This window comes from Stigmatopora nigra, chromosome 13 (assembly GCF_051989575.1).
Source record: "Stigmatopora nigra isolate UIUO_SnigA chromosome 13, RoL_Snig_1.1, whole genome shotgun sequence".
NCBI lineage: Eukaryota > Metazoa > Chordata > Actinopteri > Syngnathiformes > Syngnathidae > Stigmatopora > Stigmatopora nigra.
In genome coordinates, this window is record NC_135520.1 from 13,026,683 (window position 1) to 13,053,499 (window position 26,817).

The 26,817-nt window shown below is 40.9% G+C and overlaps 1 protein-coding gene and 1 pseudogene across 4 annotated transcripts in view; one reads left to right on the top strand and one right to left on the bottom strand.

The window, feature by feature from the left end:
- Positions 1-3,709: 3,709 nt before the first annotated feature.
- LOC144206610 (putative RNA-binding protein 46) lies at positions 3,710-23,149 on the bottom strand (annotated as a pseudogene). The gene is made up of 22 exons (XR_013328396.1): positions 23,031-23,149; positions 21,475-21,663; positions 21,066-21,246; positions 20,820-20,976; positions 20,636-20,756; positions 18,335-18,534; positions 17,938-18,036; positions 16,988-17,128; positions 15,725-16,736; positions 15,174-15,647; positions 14,895-15,061; positions 14,464-14,640; positions 14,217-14,356; positions 13,937-14,103; positions 13,724-13,875; positions 13,484-13,641; positions 13,197-13,397; positions 9,442-13,108; positions 9,125-9,358; positions 8,315-8,773; positions 7,395-8,215; positions 3,710-7,310 (listed from the first exon to the last, which is right to left on the bottom strand). The product of XR_013328396.1 is annotated as a putative RNA-binding protein 46 (transcript).
- Positions 23,150-23,697: 548 nt separating this feature from the next.
- Positions 23,698-26,817, top strand: part of ak7b (adenylate kinase 7b) — an 81,014-nt gene continuing 77,894 nt past the window's right edge. For all 3 annotated transcript variants that reach the window (XM_077731781.1, XM_077731782.1, XM_077731783.1), the window contains exons 1-3: positions 23,698-23,859; positions 23,946-24,098; positions 24,299-24,407. In XM_077731781.1, coding sequence (XP_077587907.1) covers positions 23,782-23,859; positions 23,946-24,098; positions 24,299-24,407 — 340 coding nt within the window. In that variant the 5' untranslated portion in view covers positions 23,698-23,781. The remainder of the gene's footprint in view (positions 23,860-23,945; positions 24,099-24,298; positions 24,408-26,817) is intronic.

Genomic DNA, 26,817 nt, shown 5'->3' on the forward strand with positions numbered 1-26,817 from the left:
CCCACATTCCGGAAAGTCTGGATCCACCCCGCATTCATTAGTAGATCCTTTAATATACACACCCCCACTCTAGCATTTTAACCGTTTGTAAAAAATTACCTTCAAGTTTCACACAAAGTTATATCCTTTTTAATGCTATCAGTTTAGCTGTTTGTTCCCCGAATTGAGGTGGCAATAGTTTCACATCTAAGGTTTTTATTTTCACAGCCGCCATGACCTAATGGCCCCCTATCAGGTTTTTGGAAAATCCCAATTTCCTCTAATAGCATGCCAATCACCTTTTAATGCGGCCATCCAATTTTGTTTCCACTTTTTTTTTTTTTTCCCCCAGGTGATAAAATAATCTCCCCCATTTGTAAAACAAATTCATCCACGCCTATTTTATACAACATGACGCCTATTGCCTTTATTACGTCGCCTTGACTCCAAATTCTATGAACCAAGATAACACGCCGAATTTGTAAGCGAATTTCGCCCATCCCATTTTGTTCATAGACAACCCATCTACCTAAACCGTCACTTGTTTCAAAACATGAAAGGCCCCACTAGAATTCGTGCATCCAGCGCCAAATAGAGCCTATTTACACATTTGTCTCAAATTTGTTTTAGATATGGGGTCCCCAATTTCCCAAAATTTCCCAGAATTCATGTACCACCACATCCTGTCAAAAACCCAAAACGACTAACATAACCTGTTTCTAAGCCAGATTCTGGAATTTGGAGAATTTCTCCTTTCCCTCCCTTATCTAAGCTTGTTATTGCCACTCGTTATCACTGTAACATTCAGGCGTATTAACCCCATCGTTGCTAAAGTTCTCACCAATTTGCATGCCCTTAAAGCCGTAAAAGCAACGTTATTTGGTTGTATCAATTGACCAATGCTTATCCAATCCGTAATATCCTTAAAGTTATCAATATGACCTGTGACAAAGCATATTTCCTCCCGCCAGGACAACAGACAATGTTCTTTCAAGTGCACTTTGAAAAACATTCCATGTTACTCCATTCTTAGGGAAAATATGCTCATCCTAAACCAATTATTTTATTTACAATTCCCCTAATTATTTGGATGAATGCCATGAATTTTATCATGCCACTATTGCATTGTAAATTTCCCATCTGATGTCGTTAACAGCCAAATAATTCAATACCTACTATATACTTTGTAAATCACCTCATATGATGTTTACTTAAGACAAGAGTCATTTCCCATAGCCTGTTACCAAAACAAAAATCTACAACAATTAAATTAGAGAAATCAACCTTTTGTTAGGCAATTCCTAATTTCAAACTTTAATGTTTTAAAAACCTTATTGTCACCAATATACCATAATATTGTAAATTTTGTCATCCTGGCCTTTTCTTTAACCAGCCAACCTCCTGGATTAAAGTATTTTGAACAATCAAAAAATTCTGAAATAGTATTAATATTATTTTATCCTCCAAAAGCTAGTTTCCTTTAACTAAGAGCCCTTTGAAATCCACAATTGCTCAAAAATGACTATTTTGGTCTATTTCCCAAATCCAAAGCTTTTTACCAAATCAACCTTTTACTAAACAGATTTTCTATCCTCATTTCTTGCAGCCCATGTATTGTTCTTATTCTGAAAAGTCCAAACAGAAAACGCAATTAGCCGTTAACTATGACCTCCACTCTTGCTGCGAAAACAGCATTGTTATCTTATGTTTACAAACCAGCTTTTTCCCTGTGCCCAAATACAACGCTTTTTAGAGAAGACAACCATTAAAACGTCAAATTAACCCCTCTTCCGATATTCAACTACATCACAATATTTTTCCAAGACCCCACATATCCAGAATATGTATGCTGCAAGCACAACAATATGGCAAAAACCCATTTTCTGCCCTCAAGTTTGCTTCAGCACCCCCAAGGCCAATTATTATTATTATAATGTCTTCACGGAAGGGATCACAAATTTTAGTCGTTTACACGGTCCGAACGCTCCCGAAAGCCCAACACAGTTAAATCGTCTGCCCCGCGGCCCACATGTTTCACTCCCATCTAATCAGCAGCCGCTGCACCAGAAACGCTTCCCCCGCAGTCGACACATTTTTTTTTGCAAGTCTAGAGCATAATAAAAACACAGGTGACATTCCCTGCTAAACATTTAAATGATCATTTTGTATATATTCTTTTGTCTTTTTAAACACCATCTTCCCGCTAGCGGACGGGATCAAAAACCAAGCTGCAATAAGCCATCACATTGCTGTAAATTGACAGTACATATAGGTTATATTAACAAAGCACCACCAGCACTTGGAAATAACCATTCTAATCGTTGTTATACAAGCCCAAGCATCACAAAAAAACCCAATTATTGTGATCACAAAACGTCATACCCAGATTAACCAAATCAAATACCAGTGTCCCCATTAATTTTCTAGCTCCCTTTATTTTTGTTAAACTTCCTCCGCGCTCGTCACCTAGCTCGGTAAATATTTTCCCCGTCAGCCGAGGAGGCCCCGCTATTTTTCCTTACCAAACAGTACTTTCCCGCCGCCACGGTCTTAAATATATCCCCGTTATCCGAGGGAGCCCCCACTATTTTCCCAAAATAGTATTTTTAACTTCTCCCCAGCCTTATTTCGCCATTAGTGTCTGTGGAACAAGCTGTTACACTTTTATCCACTCACATATTATTTATATATGTATATTACCTCCATTAGTGTCTGTGGAACAAGCTGTTACACTTTTATCCACTCACATATTATTTATATATGAAAAATGAAAAATGAAAATCAGACATAGGCATTGTCGTCATCATTGACTTGACAAAAAGCCTGCATTTAATGAATTTTAAGCTGGCCAGCAAACCCATATTTATTTATCCATAAATATAGCTGTGTAATATTTTTAAAGCGCTTTGTCTTACCAATTTTTTCCAATCCTTACAAGTTAGACGTATTTTTTGGATCGCCATCCAAACCCGCCTTACAACACGTGTTTCCCATATTTTACTTTTTTGTAGTGACTTCGTGTGCCTCACACAGTTAACTTTATTATATCTATTTTTATTATTATCACTCCTTCGACTGTATTTCCTAGGCTTATCTTAATTTTACTGCAGAAACCACACAAACACCATACAACATTTACAACATATTCGTGCCTACCCTTTAGACACAGGACACTTCCCAGCCCCACCATTGTACCTCCAGTACAATACATTCGTGCCTACCCCTGAGACACAGGACCCTTTCCAGCCCCAACATTGTACCTCCAGTACAATACATTCGTGCCTACCCCTGAGACACAGGACTCTTTCCAGCAAAGTGCCCCACCGTACCTGCCATTGACTAGTATAAACACAGGGTTTTGTCGCCGTCACCCAGGACGCGAAACCAGCCCACAATGGACCTCACATACAATGTCCCTTTAACGCATTTGGAAACACCGTCACAACATGCAGACATTAATGTGGACTTACCCGAGATCCATCAGATGTCTCCCTCCAGCAGGAAAAGTCTTCAACCGCCGAGAATCCAGGCGCCCCCGTCGAAAAACTCCGGCCCACCAAGGGTTTTGAAGACGCCGTGCGCACGGGCACTTACCAGATGTCGAACAGCAGCGCCTGGGTTCTCGCTCCGGTATATTGACCTCCATGGCTCAGAAGGACCAAAATGTCAGGTTCATTAATAATTACCTTCGTCCGTAATTATCAATAACTGCAGGAAGACATCTTATTCAATTATTGACATTTAATTAAATAGAAATGGATACAACAGATAAAAGCCTCCGGAGGGGAGCGTTACAGCAAGTGTCACCTTACAACTTCCGAACGTCTCCTCGAATAGACGTTTTCGTCCCATTCTTATGGTCACAAGTTACAGAGTTGTTGATCATTCCATCACGTATGAGTAAAAACAACATCTGGGACTACAATAACAATCAAAGTATTTTACTAATAACAAAAACAGGGACTAGACCTAACAACATTTAGATTAGAGTAATTATACAACCTCCTTGACCTAAAAATCATATAATATGATCATAATCATATAATCGTTACATACAGAAAAACCCGAAGTGTACGGTTACATAACGATAACAATATTCTTGTTATTGTCCGAATAGCCCTGTCCTCGTCACCAAGGGCCCACCAAATCTCAAGGACCCAGATTGGGTGGATTGTTTGTATAACCATCCTGGAACAGGCTGTCTAGGTTAAAGATGACTTGGCGTGACCTCAACACTTTTGAAAAACAGAAAGAGAATGATTTAACAAAGTAATGAATTAATACAAAGAAAAGAAAGAGAATGATTTAATAAAGAAATGAATTAATATAACTATTATAATAATAAAACAGAATAAACCCAACAGTCATGATTTTCGTTTTCTCGGCGCTGATCTCCATGCCATATCTTGCTGCTGCTTCGTCAAGGCGAGCCACAAGATCGGCTAGTTCGAGTTCAGAACCTACGATCAAATCGATATCATCTGCAAATCTGAGGTTGGTGACCACTCGGCCACCAATGCTGACTGAACCAACATAGTCGTCAAGTGCATCCGTCATGATTTACTCAAGAAGTATGTTGAACAGTGTGGGGGATAACAGACATCCCTGTCGTACGCCAACCTGGGTGTGGAACCATTCGCCTACTAAACCTTGCACAAGTACTGCGCTGGTAGCTTTGGCGTGCAGTTCCTGTATGATCTTGGTGACCTTTGAGCCCATGTTGTATCTCTTCATTGTCGCCCACAGTGCATCATGCCATACCCTGTCGAACGCTTTCTTGAAGTCGATAAACACATGGTATATATCTCTCTGATGTTGATCATACTTTTCACACAGCACTCGAAGATTGAAGATTTGTTCGGCAGTGGATCTTCCTTTACGGAAGCCAGCTTCTTCTTCGGCAATAATTGCTTCAGCTTGGGGTTGCAGTCTATTCAGGATGACCTTGAGCATTACTTTGCTAGCATGGTTGATCAAACTGATAGTTCTGTAGTTCTGACATAGTTGCAGATTGCCTTTCTTTGGGATTGATACGATCAGTGACTGTGTCCAGGTCGACGGCCATTTACCGGTCTGCCATATTCGGTTGCATATGAAGGTGAGGATGTCAATAACTGCTTGATTTCCGTGTTTCAGAAGCTCTGCTGGTATGTTGTCGGTATCCGCTGCCTTTCCGGATTTCAGTGATTTGATGGCAGATCTAACTTCGTCCTTGAGAATTGGGTAATTCTCGTCAACTGGTGGATCCTGACACGTGAGAGTGGTTGGGTCCCCATTAACTTCATGGTTATTGTCAGGAGTGGCTGGATTGCCTTTCCTGGCATGACGTCACGATAATTATCAGCTGTCACTAATTACGTGATTAGATTATTTTTGGTATTTAAGCATTATGATTTTCTGTGGACGCCGTCGGATCGTTCTGGTTTCGTTTCCTGTTTATCCTCGTAGTCATTGCTGTTTCCATTGACGCCACGCCGCATGTTCTTTTCGTTTGTAATGAGTGGTCAAGCCAAGTTATTTATGTTATGTTACCCCGTTTATTAAATCAACCTACAAGAGCTACAGATCTGCCTCACCTTTCCATTTACTTCGGCGACTCTGCATCTGGGTTCAACTTCTCCACCGATCGTGTCGCACTACGCGGCGCGATCGTAACAGTTATATAGGTCCGAACAGTATTCAGTCCAGCGCTTCAGAATATCTTGGCTTTCGGTGAGGCAATGTCCATTTTTGTCCTTGATCGAATTTACTCTGGTCTGTTTCCGTATGGTCAGATCCTTCACGATTTGCAAAGCCTTCTTGCTATTGTTGCCTGTAAGGCTAGATTCGACTTCCAAACACTGTTGGTTGATCCAATCTTCTTTCGCCTTAATCATGTGGAGTCTGATTGTTCTGTTGACCGCTTTGTATTCCGTTGCACCGTTTGTTGTGTTGATACCTTATCAATGCTTTACGTGTGTCGCACAGATCTAGAATGTCGTCTGTGTCCCATGGCTTCTTTTTCCTGCGATGAATTCCCAGTATATCGGTTGCGCTTTCGACCATCACAGAGTTGAAATTGGTGGTTAACCCTTCCGGGCTATCATCAAGTTCCAACATTGCTGAGAACTTGCCGCCAATATTTGCTTGAAATGCTTCCAGTATGTCAGGGTACTTCAGTCGGTCCAGATTAAACTTGATTCTGGGGCTCTTGGCCTTTACAATCCTCCTCAGTCTGACTCTGAAGTTCAGCAGCACCAGGTCGTGGTCGCTTCCCACATCTGCACCTGGGAAAGTGCGCGTTGTGGCTCTATTGATACCTGATTTGAAGCGATTTGGCACCAGGATATAGTCGATTTGGTGACGCATGCCATTGGGGGCATGCCACGTACAGTGTCTTGAATCCTTGTGTGCCAACGGTATTAGCCAGCACCATGTCATTAAGACTGGCGAACTCAAGTAGGCATAGTCCACGCTCGTTAGTTGTTAAATTGCAGGAGGGTCCACAATGGTTTCCCCAGTCCTCGATTGCATCTACCCCAACCTTGGCGTTCCAATCCCCTTGTATGATGATAATATCTTTCTTGTCAGTAGAGTTGACAGTATCCTGTAGTTGAGAATAAAATTCCTCAGCTATGTCATCGCTAGCATCACTGGTGGGAGCATAAACCCGGATAACCGTCATATTGAACGGCGATGCTCGCAGGCGGATGGATACAAGTCTGCTTGAGATTTGTCGGCAACCAAGAATTGAGTTTTTCACACTCTTGTTAACTAAGATGCCAACGCCACGCTGGTGTACATCCGATTCACCACTGTAGTAGAGTACATGTTGATCTTCGGTTTGATGCACACCTTGATTTTTCCATCTGACTTCGCAAAGTCCAATCATGTGCCAGTGGTAGTTTAAAAGGCTGTGGGTGAGCTCATGAATCTTGCCTATTCCATGTGCCAATACTGTTTGGGTCTGTTGACCGTATTTTTCTTGCTATGTTTGTTACACTTTTGTTTTTGTTTTTATCGTTTATGGTCGCATCAGTAGCCAACTTGACACTCCCGCCCCAATGCATGACGGAAAGCGCGGCCCTTTTTATCCTGGGCGACGACCGAGCCAGTATGGAGGTTCTATTTTGGTTCATTTTTCATCTGGTGTTACAGGGGCTATGAAAGACTGGCAGGGCCCGTTCCTCTCTGAATTGCTTCATCCTGCCATCTAGGATGACGGCTATTGGTAGTGATCGCACATCTTTGGGCAACTTTCTTAAATCTTTGAGAAATCCTTCACTTCCATCCTGGAGCACTTGAATATCTAGGCCTGCCCATAAGGTCTGAGACCACTTATTCTTTGCAGCCTGTGAAAAAAAAGGGTCCAGGGACAGAAATATGAGATCTATAGGATCGTTATCAAAGGTTTTAATAGAAACAATTAAAACCACCTTTTGATCTTGGTAGATGACATAAATGAACCTGAAGCCATGCATGTCTTTTTGTATGCTGACAATCTCTGGATAAACCGTAATAGGAAGGTCCAACAGTTTCTCAGCATTCGCTAGATCCTGCCGCCCCTCCACTGCCTTGGCAAGCTCGGCTTCAGAGAACTAAATTTTTGCCAAGCCTAAAAATTAAGTAAACCATTTTTAAGAAAAGTAAATAAAAGCATGACCTCTGCAATTCAGTACAATAATTATTATGCATCCTGGTTGCAAAACTTTTCAAATTCCGGTACCTTCATCTAAATCCTCCCCAACAGCCCCAGGGCCTTCCATATTAAATTTTCCAACAAAGACTGACAAATGCTGCTGAAATTCTTCAGTCATCCCTTTGGTAGTTTTTAAGGCGTGCAGTTACAATGTCATTTTAATCTCCGTAGTGGTGGGAGATGAAAATATTGTATGTAATTGCAGTAGTTTCTGACCTCTTTAAATGACACTTTAACATTGGTTAAACTCCGATCAACTCGTTTCGATTCAGTGAAAAGGTCATTCCAAATCTGGTTAATATTTTACATCAGTTCCTTTTCCTAAACTGCCACCTATACATAGGAGGTCAGAGTCAGAAAGTGCACATTTTTAAAAATATTTAAACTCGGAACGAGGCTACGTTCACTTTGTACATAGCCAGCGTTCTGTATCTTTCCTGAATATCCGTTATACTTAATTTCACATAAAGACATGTCTTTAATGTCTTAGACAGTACCAAGGACATTCTTCAAGTTTTCAAAAGTGTCGGGACTCTGCTTAAGCTTCTCTGAGAGTTCCTGTTAAACACAAAACATAAGTGGATTTTCAAAAATAGTACATAGGTTACAAAGGCAATGTGAGTCAAATACAGCAAAACATACACACACGGACATTACCATGAGTTCATCTTTTAAGTTGATAAGTTCTTCTTTGGCGGATTTGTTGAGCAAACTCCCTAGTGAACAAATCCAGGTCTCTGCGGTCTCTTGCACCGTCCGGCAGAGGGGCTCCAGGTTGAGTTGAATGACGTGTATATTCTTAAAAAAGATCTTCCAGTACTACCTTCTGGTTTATTTGAGCATAGAACAGCAGCCTTTATACGTACATTGCAAACGATGGGTTTTTATGAGCAAACTTTTCACAGATTGTGGCATTATCCTTTTCCCAGAGAGGCTGGTATTGTTTCCAGTGGGTAAGGTACTGTTCTACAGAAAGCATCAACTGTTGAATATTCTGCGATACATTTGAGGATGCTGACAAACGTCCTCAAAGAAGCTTAAGGTCACAGTGTCATCCCCGCCCACGTGTTGTGGAAGGCACTCAATACAGGTTCCACTGATCCCACACACAAATTCCTGCAACACAAACATGGAGGATGACTGCATAACAGAACCATTGATGAAACTGTCAGGTTTAGAACCATATACATTCAATAACTTCGGATCAGAGGTAGCACACGCAGAGTCGGCTTGATGAGATTTTCAAAGACTTCAGCTGAGGGAGGGGTCGGGAGTAGCCAGCGCTGGGAGATGAGTCCATCCCCCATTCTCCTCAGCATGTCTCGTAGCATAATGACGTTTCAAATTGTATTCCTTGTGGACCGCAACTTTTTCAGTGCAAATGAGACACGTCGGGGTGCCCCTGTGCTCAACAAAGAAATATTGCACTCCCCACTTTTATTGAAACTGTCTGTGCTCATCACTGACCTTTCTCTTCACGGCAGGCTTTGAAACAGACATCTCCGGGGCTGTAATATGTGTTTACACTTGGAATGAGTCTCAGAACTTTTAACTTTCAGTCGCGCGGTTCTGTGGCGCATGCGCACTTTCGATTTGACGTTTGACTTTCAGTCGCGCGGGTCTGTGGCGCATGCGCACTTTCGCTCTTCTTGGATTACGGCCGAGCAGCGTGATCGGCTTCACGGCTTCTCCTCTGCACATCTGATTGGAGGAATGAATGAGTGAGTGAGCGAGGCACTGGACAGCCCGGCCAATGTCCCGCCCTACAGAGCCGTATACTTAACCGTGATTGGTTCATCCAGCTCCGAATACCGTGTCATTCATATCAATCTTGCGGGCCGCAAGGACATTATTCTTGCATATTAAGACGCGGGCCGCAAATTAGCATCCCGCGGGCCGCGAGTTTGGCGTTTGGGGGGGTCTTCCATGAACATTTGTTTGCTCTACCAGTCCTACACTCTTTTGGACGTTGTCCTCGTTTGGGCCTGAGGTTACCTTGCACACCATGTCTTCAACAAATCAAACAGTTCCTACAAAAAATTTAAAAGTAGGTATTTAGACCTCTGGGACATGGAACACACGCTGTACCGTGTCCATCATCCCCCCTGGTGAGACATGGTTCAATCCATGGCTCAATTTTGGAATAATTTTTTGGTAGGCACGCCAGGGTTTTAGCTGTGTACAAGTCTTCTGCAGACTGTTCTGTGCCTTTCTGTATAGATTCAGCTCTATCTTCTGTGATGCAATGTTTTGCATATCAAGCAATACTGTTTTCAGATTTTGTTGTGGATACTGTGCAGTAAGTGTTTGCGCTGCTGCCTTAGCTGCTGTCGTCTTTAGCGTGTGCTCAACACCAGCATACGGCCACTTGGTTGGGCTTAATTCCCAAATGAACAAAAATCACAACAATCTTACTTATTCCATCTCTTTGTTTGTGAAAATCTGAATGCTTTTTCAGTCAAAAGTAGATATACTAGCTGTTATTCTATTGTGATCGCTGCTTCCTTGTTAAGATCAAAAACTACATTTGATTTTTCCTTTCCTGCAATTACACAAATTAATCATGCTAAAAAAGGAAAAATACAAAAAGCAAACAAGGCTGCTTTCTCCTCAGGAAAACAGCTTTCCCGCTCTCTGCAACAGTTACATTCACATCAAATAATATCCAGAAACAAATGTAAACATTTATAATTCTGAAAAGAATTGAACCCACTTAACTGTAACCACACCTTGTTTATCAGGGTTAATATTTTCTAGCATAATTGTCCTTTAGAGCAATTAAAACTCATTACTTATAAAAAGCTTAGTAATCAAGTCCCAATTCAATTAGCAATTCTAAAATATCCCAAACTAGTAGTCTTTTTTATCAAATGTAACATTCCATTGTCTTTGGAGTTTGCCAATCATCTCCTATAAAACTTTCTTAATCAACATTTTCCAATAGTCAGGCATAAAATTAAAATTTAGTTACATATCTATCCATTGTAGTCTCTCTTTTCTCTCTAATCGTTTACTTTAAAAATCTGTAAAAAGGTTTGTTCTCAATTGAAACGCTTTCACTCTTTTATGGAGACAATAAAACCAATATAAAAAGTTCCTTATGGTTTATAGCATTGCTCCTCGAGCAATAATCTTTCCAATCAATATTGGATGCTTTCCATTACGTCTGATCGCGTCAATAAGCTTATCTTACCTGTCTCCTCAAACGTTTCAACTGAGAGAACCTCCTTACAGTGCAAAGATGGATCTGCATCCACCTTTTCGGCTATTTTCATGTCTGCTGTTTGGTCAGCAACAGTTGTACGGACGTTCTCATTCTGGGTTGCTCGTGCGTCTTCTCCATGTTTCCTGTTGAAAAATGCAGTCTTCTTCTGCTAACTCAAAATTAGTGCGTTTCTTTAAAGTTTTTCTTTTATGCAAATAGCCAGATTACACTCATCATTCAGCTCCAATCGTGTAGTGAATGATGGCGTTTTGTCTATAGTCTACTAAATAAGATTTCCATATTTTGTTGTCCGGTTGACCTCGTTATGTTGCCGCAATGATTTCATAACGAAATATGGAACCTTTTGTCAATCCCGTCAATCAGTCTGTTAACACAATTTGGATGCCATTATCACTATAAATCAATGGTACTTTGGAATTTCATATGATGCACTGTTTTTGTTTTTGCATTTCAGTGCTTCAAAATTTCGCATTGCAGATTTGTTCCTCCAATTCAATGCATTATCATCAAAAAAATTCGTTGGAATAAACAATTTTCCTTGATTTTTCATCGCCATCCAAAAAGGCTTGTTGGCGATTTCAGAAATTGATTTCAAATTTCCAATCATTCGCTGCCATCCCTGAAAAGGGCTTATTAGCGCTTTCAGAAATTGATTCCAATTTGCTAAATCCTTTTCCACCTTGATATCTAACGGATCAATTATATCTTGGTGGATGGCCAATCAAAAACACAAAAAGACAAACAACCATTCACACTCATTCATAATCAGATATCAGTGGTCAGCAATTTTTGTCACTAGTGGAGAGGGGCTTCTTGGCAGCTAACCACCTTTTGCTGTCCTATCAGCACTAATCGTTCTCAAAAGAACTAGGCTAACGCCATTTGGTTGCCATCAATTGTTTGATGCTAATGCAATCCGTAATATTTTAATGGTCATTAATATGACTCACGCTAAAGCATATTTCATCTAGTGATGGGAAAAACTATGAATCATGTTTCGTGTACTAAAAATATTAATCTTATTCCATCCTATAGAAATCATGCTCATCCTAAATTAATTATTTTATCTAAACTCGTCAGGTACAATTTACCTACTAATTTGGATCAATGCCATTTTTGCATTGTTTTCTTCTCGTTTGATATCATTAATAATTTGGATGAATGCCATTTCTGTCTACTCTGCCTCTAAATCCTTATCTCTCTCTGCTCTTCCTTGGTGCGAGGTATCTTGAGATGTCTCTTGCATGGCATTCCAGGAACCCCCCGCAGCCCCCTTGTGTCCTTTGTTTGTAAAAGGTGCCTGGTACGGTGGCCTGTACGAAGAGGGGGCATAAGAGGAGGCCACTGTCTCTTAGCAGGCCTGGTATCAATCAAAGCTGTTATGCTGGCGAGTTTTGGGATGGGTTAGTAGGAGATGGGCTAGGGAAAAAGGCAGTTTTCCAGTTGGCCGCCATTTTTCCTTTGTTTCTATCGGCTCAGCCAATTTTCCTTCACGTGTGCTTTGCCCTTTTTAGCCGATTTTCAAAGACTTCAGCTGAGGGAGGGGTCGGGAGTAGCCAGCGCTGGGAGATGAGTCCATCCCCCAGCCTGACCAGTTCGAATCCCTGCCTACCTCCAACAGTTGAGCTAGTTTTATTAACAAAGGGTCATGTGACCTAGGTACAAACTATAGGCGGGAACTATAGAAGTGAACAAAGAAATGGGAGTGTCGTGATAGATGACACCCCCCTAACTAAAAGGTGTCATGATGGCAGTTTACACTGGGTCATGCAAAATTCTATTCTAGTGACTACACTATATAAACCAAAAGACATAATAATAATCATAAAATACATTCATACTTCACAGAAACAGCACACATTCAGCTCAGTCTTAGTGGCTGTTAAACATTTTACATTAAGTTCTAGGTTAAAAGTATACTTGTATACTCCAGCAACCACCATAATGGAAAATATTAAAATACAGATGTAGTCATGTTTTGTTGGTTGGTGTGTTTCCATGTGTCTCATTGGACTTTTGACAAGCACTGGCCTAAACTCTAATTACATAGGAGAAAAAACATCCGTACTTTGGTGCTCTCGACACATTCTCGGATACACTGTACAAGTGTTCGGGAGATCTCATTGGTTTTGGGCTGCAACAAAATTTTGGGGGGAGAAAGGATGGCATCGACACGGAAAAGAGGGACGTTCTCATTCAGTACATCATTGGAAGCTTTGATGTTCCTAAAATTAAAAATGAATAGAATGTTGGTTACGGAAAACAAAATTGTCTTGTTCCAATACATTGATTTTAAAATGAACTGGTTATTACCTCAGCACCATATTAATAAGAGACTCGTGCACCTTGCTTTCCCAGTATGCATAGTAATGTGTCATACTGTGGCATTTGCCAGTGTTGGTTTCCATGATGAAGTGTTCCACCTTAGAGATGACTGGTCCAATGTCAGCATATTTACTTCTTAACAAATGTATCGACTTGATACGTTCCCGATCAATACATTCATAAAACTCCCTGATACGTTAAAAAAAACGACAACAACTACAATGAGAGACAAGGATTCGTGAGATTTGGTCAAAACATGTTACTGTCCAACATACTTGGTAAAATGTCTGCTCTATTTGGAGCAGCAGGAGATCTGCTGTCATAATGGGTTGCAACTTTGCTTCAATATCAAGCTCGTTGTTCACAATTTGACTGACCACTGTCTCAAACTTTGATAGCTCTGGGTTTCCATTATTAATGAAATCTGAAATTGCTAATTCAAACACACAAAGAGTTGTTGCACCCCATCTTAGAATGTGCATAAATGAAATCTTAACAATAATATAACACTATACCCAAGGAGTTCCAGTTTAGTCTTCTACATGCTGGGAATAGGATTGTTTCAACCCTTTTGATGTTGTGACACAGCATGGAGATCTTTGCATCACTCAGACTATCAACTATTGTGTTGTAGCGGTTGACAAGTTTATGTAGCTCCTCACTGTACCTTCATTTGAAATACTGTGGTTAAATTGATATATGCTGTTGTTCTTTGAGAGTACAATTACCTTATAAAGTTGGCCTCTTGTAGACACATTTCAAACCACTTCAGGCATGGAGAAGGATATTGATATCAAGTTTTTTTGTCTGCAATCGTCGTCATAATCTCTAGTGGAAATTTTACACGGTATTGCCTCTCCCTTTGTCCCTTGAAATCAGGCTTGTTTGGGACGATCTTGAAAGAACAACATAAAGCCCAAACAACTAAATGAATTCAGGGTGATAAAAACAATAGAATTGGCCATGTTTTTTGTGGGAAAAAAACAAACAAACTAAGGACATACATACCAGCTCTCGTTGGTGTTCCTTTGAAATTATGATTAAGACAGGTTTTTTCAATAATAATGGCAAGTTGCGTTAAGTCTCAGATCTTCTTGACCCCAAAGTCACTTATTTTTTTTTGCCATTTCCAAGTATTTGTTCTTTGCCTGGCAAAATTAGCCATTGTGAACATTTCAAAAAGGAACACAGGATCTCTGGTTATATATTGGGTCAATTATTGCAATAATTGTCATGAAATTGCACAATAACTCACCAATTTTCCCATTTCAGAATCTAACAAATTTGGCATTGTCAGGAGAGGAAGCATGCCACCTTTTATACGTTGAAACAGTGAATGCGTCCACCTAACACCGCCTGCTACGGGAGGCTCATTTTTAGTAATTTGCGGTTTGTTTCTCTTCTCCTCAAAATTTTCATTAATACTGTCCACCTGTAACAAAGAAAAGCCAAAAAAAATATATATAAATTGATATATTTTTTGGTAATCATCTTATAAGGACCACTATAATGCTCATTGCCACTGACAAGTCTGATCTATTTGAATTGGGATGGCTGGCAGAGAATGATTCTTTTGCTGCCAACTCCCACTTCCAGCTGATTTATTGTCTACCATTGTCAATGGTAACCAATGCAATAAAAGCATTTTTTTTTTTCAATCTGGAATTGAAAGTGTTTTCAACTAACCTCTTTGCAATACTGTGCCAGAACACCATTAGTCTTTTTCATCAAATGATGATTGTTGGCCGGTCTGGAGCGAATGTCTTTGTATTTTACCAGCATTTCAAAAGCAGCAGTTGAAGAGCGCAGCGTCTTGAAGGACTGGTCAATAAAGGCAATGATCTTTCAATGGCCTAATTAAAAACGTGGCATAGAAAATTATCAATGCGTGTTGTTTTTCAAGTGGAAGTCTTCCGAGTCATTATATTGTCCCGGAACTCAAATAAAACTGTATCCTAAACTTACACAAACTGTACTGTTAAAGTTCTGCATGATGATTTTCCAGCTGCTAATCTTGCAACTGCTGAAAGGGTCAAAACTGACTTCCTCAAAAGGCACAATGAGGTTGTCTACTTTGACCTGTATTTCATCGAAACGTTTCGGGTCCCAGGTCACACTTTTTAATCCTGGGCTGAAGATGTTGTAAAATTCTTCTAAATTATGCGCACAACACAAGGACAGGCATCAAGGGTTGAGTCATTATTCAGGAAGTGACAGAGCGTACACGAGGGCGAACACTGACGTGCAAAACATTGGACAAGTCTTGGCAGATAGCAGCCATGTAATCCGTTTTCTCAAAGAGCTTTCTCCGATCAAACTCCCAGCGTTTCCCAGTGCCCCCTTTTTCAATTTCTTGGCGCACTTCAAAGTGAGAGGACTTCCACAGTTCCAGGACTCGCTTTGCATCATCCACCTTGAACTTGGCCACCGCTCTGTCATCTCAAGTTGAGACGCATAATTAGTCTCATGGCAGAGAAAGACAAGGGTCACATAAGTAATCGATCAATGCCACGTACTTGAACTTCAGACCGAGATCAACGACTTGAGCCACCCGCTCACACAGTTGCCAAACAATGCGCTCCATCAAAGGAACCATGGGATCATTCCTGTTGCAGGAGATTAACCATACAACTTGTAGACTGTTCAGCAGAGGTGGAATGGTCTCCAGGATCACACCAAAGTTCGCTCCTGTAGCCAGATTCTACAAGACAAAACACTTGGCCTTTTATGGTGGGACCATTTTTGAGCCAATCACATTAGCAAAGGCTGAAATCTTTGTAGACTTCCCCTAATTGGGTTAACACACTCCTCACCTTAAAATGCCTTTTCAGTGTTTTGAGGAAACGCACATTTTCATCTGCTTCCAAATTGTATTTGACTAGTTTAGCCACTGTCACCTCCATAGAAGATGCCACAGCTGCGTGCGCTTTACTTAATACAGGTAAAATCTACTTTACTAAAGGTTGATTAAGCTTTGCTGTCAAAGCACTGAGGATGGAGGAACGCTCCTGCCAAAAAATGATTTCTGCCATCAGACTAGGATTCTGTGGCTTCTTGAAATCTTGCTCATCCATAACATTGGCAAGCTGAATCTTCCAGTTCATCACACACTGCTCTAACTCGTTTACCAGCTCTGAATTGGTCATCAGTTTAGTGACATCATTCTCCAAGTCCACGTCAGGCATGTGTAGGGCAATATCATCATCAACAAAAGACAAAGTTATTTAGTTCATCTAAATCACCAGTTCTGTCAGTGACATGATCTTAATACACACTGCTAGGAGTCAGTGACTGCTATATGTGATTAATAAACCTTTGGGCTTTAAGCTGTTGTATAGTCGTGTTGACCAATCCCAGAAACTTGTGGGTGCTGTTAAGTAGTTCATCTCGAACGGGGGTTTGATCATTTTGCTTGGTTGGAGACTCCTTATCGCCACTCGTCTCTTCAGGTGGAGGTGGTGCTTCTTCAGGCTGAGAGACCACAGGAGTTTTTTCCACCTGTTGTTTAGTTATTAGGGGAATGTAGATCTAAAAAGAGGCACATTGAAAACCATTTAGCTTGACCTTTTAAGCAAATGCCACACAAATTTCACTGAATCAAGGTTTCATTCATAGATTGCTTATAACCATTTGGTTAACGCTTTACTTTTCGCACAATGTACTGTTCTCTGACGCTGGCAAAATGTATTGGTCAGTGTGAATATCTTAAGAAAATCCTCACAAAGTATTACTGAGGTACTGTATGAATCAAAAGTACATGATTAGTCAATTACACTCACCAGGTGGTGGTCCGCGGTACTTCCTCTGTCCATTCACCTGCAGAACTTGATGTCCCGTCTTGTCCATGAGCGCTACTAAGGCCTTGTGTTTGGAAATTGACTTCTTGTACTCTTCTGTAAGCATCACTGGGTGGTGCACCCCTGAAGATGAAGCCATATTTTTGCAATATACAAATAAAGTGGTACCTCAACATACGAGTGCCATGACATACGAACAATTTGAGATACGAGTACAATTTCGGGCAGATATTTATCTTGAGATACGAGACAAATTTTGATATACGAGCATACAGCAAACGTGAGCGGCTGCTCATAAGAACATCACGGCACTGTCTTTCTGGTCTCAACTCCCTCATGTAATGTCTCTACGAGCACTGGGCGAAGCGTTGCATTTTTTTCATTGTTTTTTTTTCCCCATCACAGTGCGAATGGCATATATACTACTCGTTGTCAAGTGGTCATGCGTTATCTTATTGTGGGGACATTTGTGTGCATCATTTTCAGAATATTTTGAAGGGAATACAAAAGTAGGGAGGAGCCGGGGCAAATAGAGCAAACCCGGCCGGCCGGGAGAAGAAAAGTATCAACATTTAAAACAAAATTAGAATTAAGTTTAGTGTAAGGTTAGATTAAACTTAATTTTGAGTATATCTGCATTGTAATCCAAGTTTATTTAAATTTGTTTATGTTACGTGCGCGTTGCCGTGCAATAAAGTACGCCCCCTGATTACTGTATCTATCTATATGATGGTATATGCAAACATGATTTTGACAGATTTGACTTTTATTCAACAAAATACTAGGAGATGAATCATCTCAGGAATCGAACAGTCAACCAAGAGACGTGATGTGGGGCCATTCACGCGCGAAGACTGAGTCTGGTGATGGGGAAGCACAAACACTAATTGGAGCGACCGCACTGATACGCGTGTGCCGAGGCGTTTACCTACATTCCACAATGCGTTGAGCGCAGCTATCTTTTTGGCATCATCCAGCCTTGCACATAAGCGGCGAGGCAAAAAGCTGCTGTGTGTCAGAGACATCACCACCTGCTCGCAAACACAAACAAACAGACACACAAAAGTCAATTACAGTAATCACTACATTAAAAAAAAAAACGAATAGAGTAATACCTTGACTTATTCATAGCGAGGGGCAATTTAGAGGTTCTAGTCAGCCTACAGTGCATGTTTTTGAAACGTGGGAGGAAACCGGAGTACCTGGTGGAAACCCACGCAGGCCGGGGGAGAACATGCAAATTCCACACAGGTGGACCGACCGAGATTTGAACCCAGGATTACAGGGACTTCGAAAATTAACGAATGAATAATAACTTAAAGTGGTTACCTCGTAGACCAGCCACAACTTCCCGCCCTGATCCGGCAAAGAGTAAAGGTTGTATTGTGGCGGTGGTAAGTTGTGCAGACCACAGTACAACTCCAGCAGGCTGACAGCAGAGGTGATCTGATCACGCTGGAGTTGCGCCAGCCAGGTGTAGGACTTGGTCATGACCGGAAGTACCGATGTCACAGGCAGGTTGCCGCATGCTTTACAGAAATAGACCTACGCTGAAACCTAAAGTACTGAAGAGATAGTTTGTCGGATTGTTCACCTGGGCCTGAAATAGGACGAAAGGTCCACTGGAAAGAAGATCATGGGAAACAATTTCGTATTCTGACTCGTCACACGGTTCATGGTTTTAATCGGGAATACAAATGTATTACTTTGAAGATCCAACATCTACAAATCCCGGTGCCTTAAAACAGTGTTTCCCAACCTTTTTTTAACTGCTGCACACCTTTTGCATCAAAAAAACCTCAAGACACACCATTATCTGAAAATCTTCTCACTTAAAACTGTCGCCTATAGCAGGGGTGGCCAACCCGCGGCTCCCGAGCCGCATGCGGCTCTTTGCCCGGTTTTATGCGGCTCTTACGTCCATATCAAAGTTTGTATTTGTGTTTTATTTTCATTTGCGTGTGCGCTTCGCTTGAGTTCAATACGGTATTTTCGTCCAATGCGCATGTGCTTGGGATGAAAATACCTCAAAGTTTCCCAGTAGGAGCAAGGTCATTTGAGTAAACGTTTTTAACAGAGTGGGAGGCTCCCGTGAAACAGAAGCGACAATGAACGGCGTCGCGCACACAAAAAGTATCCCAAAGATCGAGCGTCGGCTGAAAAAGCCACACCCCCTGCGAGTCAGACCAAGGCGAGAGTGCTTAGCCGGGACCAGCCAATAGGAGAGCGAGGTGTACACCCACGTGGTGGGCGCGCTAGTTAAAAGCCATTCATAATAAATGACAGCTCACAAGGAGCGAATGTTGCGCAAAAATAGGCTCTGATTTTATCACAGAAGTCCCACTAAGTAACATGCATAGTAAAAGAAAAACGCTATTGTAAATTATTATATTTCTGTTTGTGGACTTGGTTGAACTGAGAGTTTGTCTGTGTGAGACAGTGCACACAATGTTCATTGTTGATAATGACTGGCCTGTGCTGTTAGTACTGTAGGAGTCAATTTATGTCATTACTATGCTGGTGTGTGACATTTACAATAAATCTGGCTGAGCAAAGGTATGTGTGATGTGGCTCTTTGCAGTAACACAGTAAAAAATGTGGCTCTTTGCGGTAACACAGTAAAAAATGTGGCTCTTGGTCTCTGACTGGTTGCCCACCCCTGGCCTATAGTATTAAGGTTGACTGATGTTGTAATAATTAATCCAACATGTTTTTGTCCTTATTTACATTTTTGACTTTTTCTCCCAATATTACGCTCCCAGAGACTTTACATCAACAACATTTGATGCCCCTGAAACCAAACAACTTCCGGTTCACGTACCGCAAACAAGAAAATGACTTGAATCAAGTGCTATTAAGACATTTTCCCTCTTAATATTACTTAACCAACTAACATTACGAAAAGAGCCGTTTTGTGTTCACAAACTTAACGTCGACAAAAGTTGAAGCCCGGAAAACCAAAGAGCTTCCGGTTTACTTTACAATGAAACCAAGCAACAAAATGACTTCTATGATTTCATATTTTAATTTAAACCTTGTAATAGTTCGATTTTAATCTCTTAATATTGAAATTTCTCTTTTGGATTATGACGTTGATGTCTTCTTTTAATTTCCCATGGCACACTTGAGCATCGCTCACGGCACACCATGGTTGGGAAACACTGCCTTAGAAGGGCAAAGAGCATTAGAAAAGACAATACACATCCCGGCTCCCACAACTTCAACCTGCTTCCCTCTGGGTAGCGCTATAGAGCTAGAAATGGCAAGACAAACAGACTAAAGGACAGTTTCTTCCCAAGAGCTGTCACCATGCTCAAATCGAGTTCGGCACCTAAGACCTAATCAAGACTACTTATACTTCTTATGTTGACCACTTATTTATGTATTACTATTTTGTGATTATTTATTTATCATTACTGGACTTCAGACTGAACAATCCCAATAAGATTTCAATAAAGTAGTTTTCACAAAACAGGATTCAAGAATTAGCATCACTAAAAAAGTCGGATATCTTCAAATTAAAAACGATATTGGGATTTACTAACACTCGGTTGAAGCTTAGAACAAAGATGAATTAGCGTTTTAAAATATTCGAGGAATTGTAATTGCAACTGGTGATGAACCTATTACCAATCAATTCCTTGCGAGCAAATGCAGCCTCCTTGTGTGTCGGATACAGAAGAAGGGCAAAACCTCGGTTTTTACTAGTGGCGCTTGGATACACGATGACATCCTGCAGGCCTTCTGTCACCTAGAAGAGAACATGCGATGAGGAAATAGTGCTGCGTTTATTCAAATAAACCCTCGTGTGTACCTTCGTGACCTCCTCCAAGATCTCCTCCTTACTCTTGAGGGTGGGAATGTTCCCAAGTAAGAGGCGGCAATTATTCCGAGAAGGGCACACAGCAAGAAACTTCCCTGGACGAACTTTGCGATGGTGAAGCATCCGAAAAGCTCGGAGGGCCTCCTCCCTATATCACAGTCGGCATTATGAATGACCTCAAAAAATTGCTCCTCCACAAAAAATAGAAATGCAACTTGACCTAAAATTTCAACTTACTTTTAGGTGTACAGGACAAAGGCATAGCCTCGGTTGTCTCCATTAAACTCCATCATCAGCCTCAGCTCGTAGATGGTTCCAGCTGTGTTGAAGAGGGGGACCAGCTCATCTTCAAACATGTCTCTGGGAATGCGTCCGACAAACACCTCACACTCAATCCCAGGTGCCGGACCTTCCCATTCTGCAAGTTAAGAATTTAGTCTTGAGTAAGTTACTTGTATATAAGCAAATATAAATATCAGAATGTTTTGCGTATAAGCCGCCCCTCTGATTCCCAATTTTCACCTCCATATACATGGTTTTATGAGGGAGTACAAATGTGTTACTTTGAACGGAACATCTTAAGAAAATCCTCACAAAGTATTTCTGAGGTACTGTATGAATCAAAAGTACATGATTAGTCAAGTACACTCTCCAGGTGGCGGTCCGCCATACTTCCTCTGTCCATTCATCTGCAGAACTGGATGTCCCGTCTTGTCCATGAGCGCTACTAAGGCCATGTGTTTGGAAATTGAATTCTTGTACTCTTCTGTAAGCATCACTGGGTGGTGCACCCGTGAAGATGAAGCCATCTGTCCTGTCAGGTCCGGGTGGCTCCCTGGAAGACCATATTTTTGCAATATACAAATACAGTGGTACCTCAACATACGAGTGCCATGAAACATGAACAATTTGAGATACGAGTACAATTTTGGGCTGATATTTATCTTGAGATACGAAACAAATTTTGATATACGAGCATTCAGCGAACGTGAGCGGCTGCTCATAAGAACATCATGACACTGTCTTTCTGGTCGCAACTCCCTCGTGTAATGTCTCTACGAGCACTGGGCGAAGCGTTGCATTTTTTCAGTGTTTTTTTTCCCCATCACAGTGCGAATGGCATATAGTACTCGTTGGCAAGTGGTCGTGTGTTATCTTATTGTGGGGACATTTGTGTGCATCATTTTCAGAATATTTTGAAGGGAATACAAAAGGAAACAACCCTTGATAGGTCGCATCTGAAAGTCAGGGAGTATCAACATTTAAAACTAAATTAGAATTAAGTTTAGTGTAAGGTTAGATTAAACTTAATTTTGAGTGTATCTGCATTGTAATCCAAGTTTATTTAAATTTGTTTATGTTATGTTACGTGCGCGTTGCCGTGCAATAAAGTACCCCCCCCCCCTGTCCTTCTCTCTCTCCCTCCGCAAAATCTGTCTAATTTTAGTAAAACTAAACACATTTCAGTGCTATTAAATCAATAGTTGTTTTTTTACTTTGTTAATTGATTGGGAATTAGACCAATTCAAAATGTTTTTCCAATCCAACACCCTGTTTTGGGTGTTTTTTTTCAGGAGGTTGGAATGAATGAATTTGATTCTAGTTCATTTCTATGGGAAATGTCCATTTCAGCTACGAGTAAATCAACACACGAGCTCAGTTCCGGAACGAATTATGCTCGTATCTTGATCTGTACATGTTTAGGGTTAAATAATCTTACTTGTTCAACTGGACGGATTGGTTTAAAAACTTTCAATCCAGTACAGCACACTGAAATGTTTTTTTATGTAAGAACTAAATTGACATTTTAACCCTATTTTATAACATTAAACATGTAACTGTATCTTTAATGAGGTTGGCGAATAGTAATTCATTAGATTTATGGTCAATTCTAACTCATAATAAATGTTTTTTATTCCATATTCCGTCCAAAAAAATGTTGCCAACAATCACCTAGAATCTCTCGGTCGGTATACAACTCAAACAATAGCGTATAAAAGTTCGAATAAAGGTGAAGACTTTCATTTAGACTTATGGAGAGTAAAAAAAAAAAAACTTTACCACATCATTAGTTATTCCAGAACGGGTCTTAAATTTCAGTCAGGTGACTCCGGCTATGCTAGCGTGCTAACGGTTTGCTAACGCTTAGCAAAGTGTTTTTGGTTTTTAAACGATATTTATGAAGACTTACAAAACACTTACCACTGGTGTGTTCCGCCATCAGCACGAACTCCTTTTTACAATCTGAAATTCATTCCAACTCTACCAAGGAAGCCGTTTAATTTTCTTGAACAAAGAAGACCCCCAGCACTGTTGACCAATCAAATGATTTATTTTACTGACATAAATGTGGGCGAATCAGAACAAGCGTCGAACCAGCATCCGCTTAGAATAATTTCGATATTAAAAAAAATAATAATAATAACACACAATCCTTGGGAAAGAAATGAAATTATTAATAATACATTAAATATGTGTATGTATATATATATATATATATATATATATATATATATATATATATATATATATATATATATATATATATATATATATATATATATATATATATATATATATATATATATATATATATATATATATATATATATATATATATATATATATATATATATATATATATATATATATATATATATATATATATATATATATATATATATATATATATATATATATATATATATATATATATATATACTACATTGCGGTATGAAAGATGATGAATATATGAATGATTGAAAGAATGAATGAACTAACAAATAAATATAAGCTTATGAGCCGTTTTTTATCGGCTCTTTTTCACGAACAGATCACAAAGACCCAGCTCCTTCCAGAGAGCCACAACTCCTATCTCAGCTTGTTTGACTTCACCCATGGCAACAGAAAAAATAGAAACACAAATCATTGTTTAGTGTTAAAGGGGAATATAATGGACAACATTACGCAGAAATATAAACGAGTTTTCATCAATGACATTGACTCTTTCGTGTCAAAATGTATCGCAAAGGTAAAATCTTATAACTTTTCTTTTGCATAAGTGAAAAGTCCAGTGTGAAATTTCTGTCATAATAGCAAGGTGATGTCTGTTTCTAGTGTCTTTCTAAAAATACACTTGAAGCAGATGTCATGGCTGAGAAGGAGAGTCGGACAATAAGATCTAATGACAATTGGCAACAAAGTTACAGAGTTGAAGGGACAATTTCAGACAGCTCAGAGCACACACCATACTTGGGTGATGCCTACATTGTAAGTACAACAGAAGAGCAACACAATTAAATACACTCCAAACTTTAAACCCACTTGAATGGATGCCAAGAACAAACGCAATGTGTACCTTGTTTTAATTAAATAAAAAAGCATAGTTAATTGACAAACTAATAATAATTAACTTATAAAATGTCTTAACATGTTATTGTTTTTTTTATAAATTCCTTTCTTGCATTAAGCCACCAAACAGGGAAACAGTTCTTCAAAAAATGATGGAATGTGACATTATCATCTACAATGTCACTCAGCATCCTGACCAGGTAGAAGAAGCTCGCTGGGCAGTCACCGGTAGGCAATTTGAATTTTGAATGCAAATTATAGACTCATGTTAACACACAATGATTCAAGAGAGAGCTCCATTATTTTTCTTTGTCACATGAAACCCACCTTTAAATGAACTTTATACAGATTATTTAGTTTTCTACACCATATTGGACACAACTTTCCTGGTTGACTTTCGGGCACGAGGCCGAGGTCACCCTGAATCGGTGGCCAGTCAATGCCAGGGCACTAGGAGACAGACAACATTTCAAGGTCACACTCATAGCTCGCAGCAATTATGAGTGTCTAACCAGCTTACCATTACTATCTTTGGCACCTGGGAGGAAACCTACACAGGTGGACTGACCTCAATTTGAACCCAAAACCCTATAATTGTGAGGCTGACGCGCTTACCACTCAGCCGTCAGACCCCCCCCCCCAACATTCCTTAAATTAAATTGAATAAACTTCCCATATCTGTTTTTTTTTTTTAATTGTCGGCGTGCTTATCTATTCGGCATCTCCCAAATCCCACTGGCCTCTCATTCACTGAAAGGAAGTGGCGTCTCCATAATGCTATAACCGAGGTTACCGCACAATAAGCGCACACTGGGGCCAGCCCAAAATGGGATAGCGGCCAATGGCAAAGTTTGAGCATGACTGCCAGACCAAAGGCCTCTTTTTCGGGCACTTGTTAATCTTTTCCGGGGCCATTGGCTGATTATCTCCGGCCAACGGTGAGTTCCTAATTTATGGGCCTTTGACCCTCGTCCACCACTGGAGGGCCCCAAACGAGGCTAGCATACACAAGTCTGATGTGGCGTTTTGTATTCATTGTCAGTGTCCCAGGGCCGGGCGAAGGTACAAGATGAACAAGCAGGTAACACGAGAAAGCACTTAATATTAAACAGATTAAGACAACCCAGCGACATGGTCAAGCTCTGGGTGGCTTAAATAGCTTTGTGATTATTGATGAGCCACACCGGGCAATGGTGCTAGACCTGTGATTGACTGAATGTCATATCCACCCACCTGTCTGGCCCTGGACCTGACAGATCTCAAGAACCGATGAACCGGGGGGACAGCTTCCTAGATTCGGTATAAAAGGGAAGTCACTGGAGGATAACTAGACCTGGCTGACAACGTAGGTCGGTGCGAGAGTGTAACGGTGATTGTCCTGTCTCTGGGTGCACATAAAGAAGCGTTGTAGCACAGTCCAGGCTTGGTCCCAGATATGGGGACATTTAACAAGATGTTCCTGGACGGACGGCACATCAATATCTGCCTCCAGAGAGTGGAACTATGGAGGTTGATAACCAAGGGAACACTAAAAAGAGGAGGAGGTTGGAAGAGGAAATCGGATGTAAATTGTGGACATTCTCAATTCCAAGGTAGCTGGTTGCTCTAGGACTAGGTGGTCGGGTGGCCAGGAATTGGGGACCTCGGTCAGAAACAATGTCGGCAGGGATTCCATGCCAACAGAACGCATGTTGCACAAGTAAGTCAGCCTTCTCCTGGGCTGATGGTATTTTGGGGAGGGTGACAAAGTGTGCAGCCTTGGAAAAACAGTCAACAATTGTTAGTGTGACGTGTTGTCCAGTAAAGTTGGGAGGCCTGAGACGAAATCGAGAGCCACATGAGACCAAGGTCGACTAGGAATCGGCAGTAGACGGAGTAGACCAGAACTCTGCTTAGTGGAGGACTTGCTGCAGGCCCACACATGGCAGGCAGATACAAAAGAGTGTGAATCCTCATTGTTGGCCACCAAAAGCATTGGCGCAACACTGCCCATGTACGGGTGACTCCTGGGTGGCAGGTCAGGCAAGAGGCGTGGTCCCATTCTAGCATCCCGGAACGAACCAAGGTCTGGACATATAGGGACTTTTGTGTTCCTTCTCTACGGTCAGGTTCCACATCTTGGGCTCCCAAGACCTCGGCCTCAAGTTAAGTCCGTCCTCAGAACTGCCACTAAACACGTTGGTGGTAAAATGGCTGTGAGCTCCCCTACAGAACCTGAGGCTTGGAAAATGCGTCATATTTGGATTCACGTTTCTGGACAGTGGGACATAGGACAATGTAGAATCAAACCTACTGAAAAACATGGCCCACCTGGCTCGATGGGGGTTTAGTCTCCGGGCTCACTAGATATATTCAAAATGTTTATGGTTGGTCCAATCCCCAAATGGGTGATTGGCGCCTTCCAGGTGATGTTCCCACTCTTCGAGGGCAAGTTTCACAGCCCGCAATTCACCATCCCCAATGATGCCATAATTGCATTCAGCTGGATTCAGCTTACGGGAAAAGAAGGGACATGGCTGCACCTTCCCATCCCCTGGTTTATGTTGAGAGAGGATGGCGCCAACCTCAACCTCCAAGGCATCCACCTCCTCATTGAAATGTAGGTTAGGGTCCGGGTGTGGGAGCATGGGAACCGAGG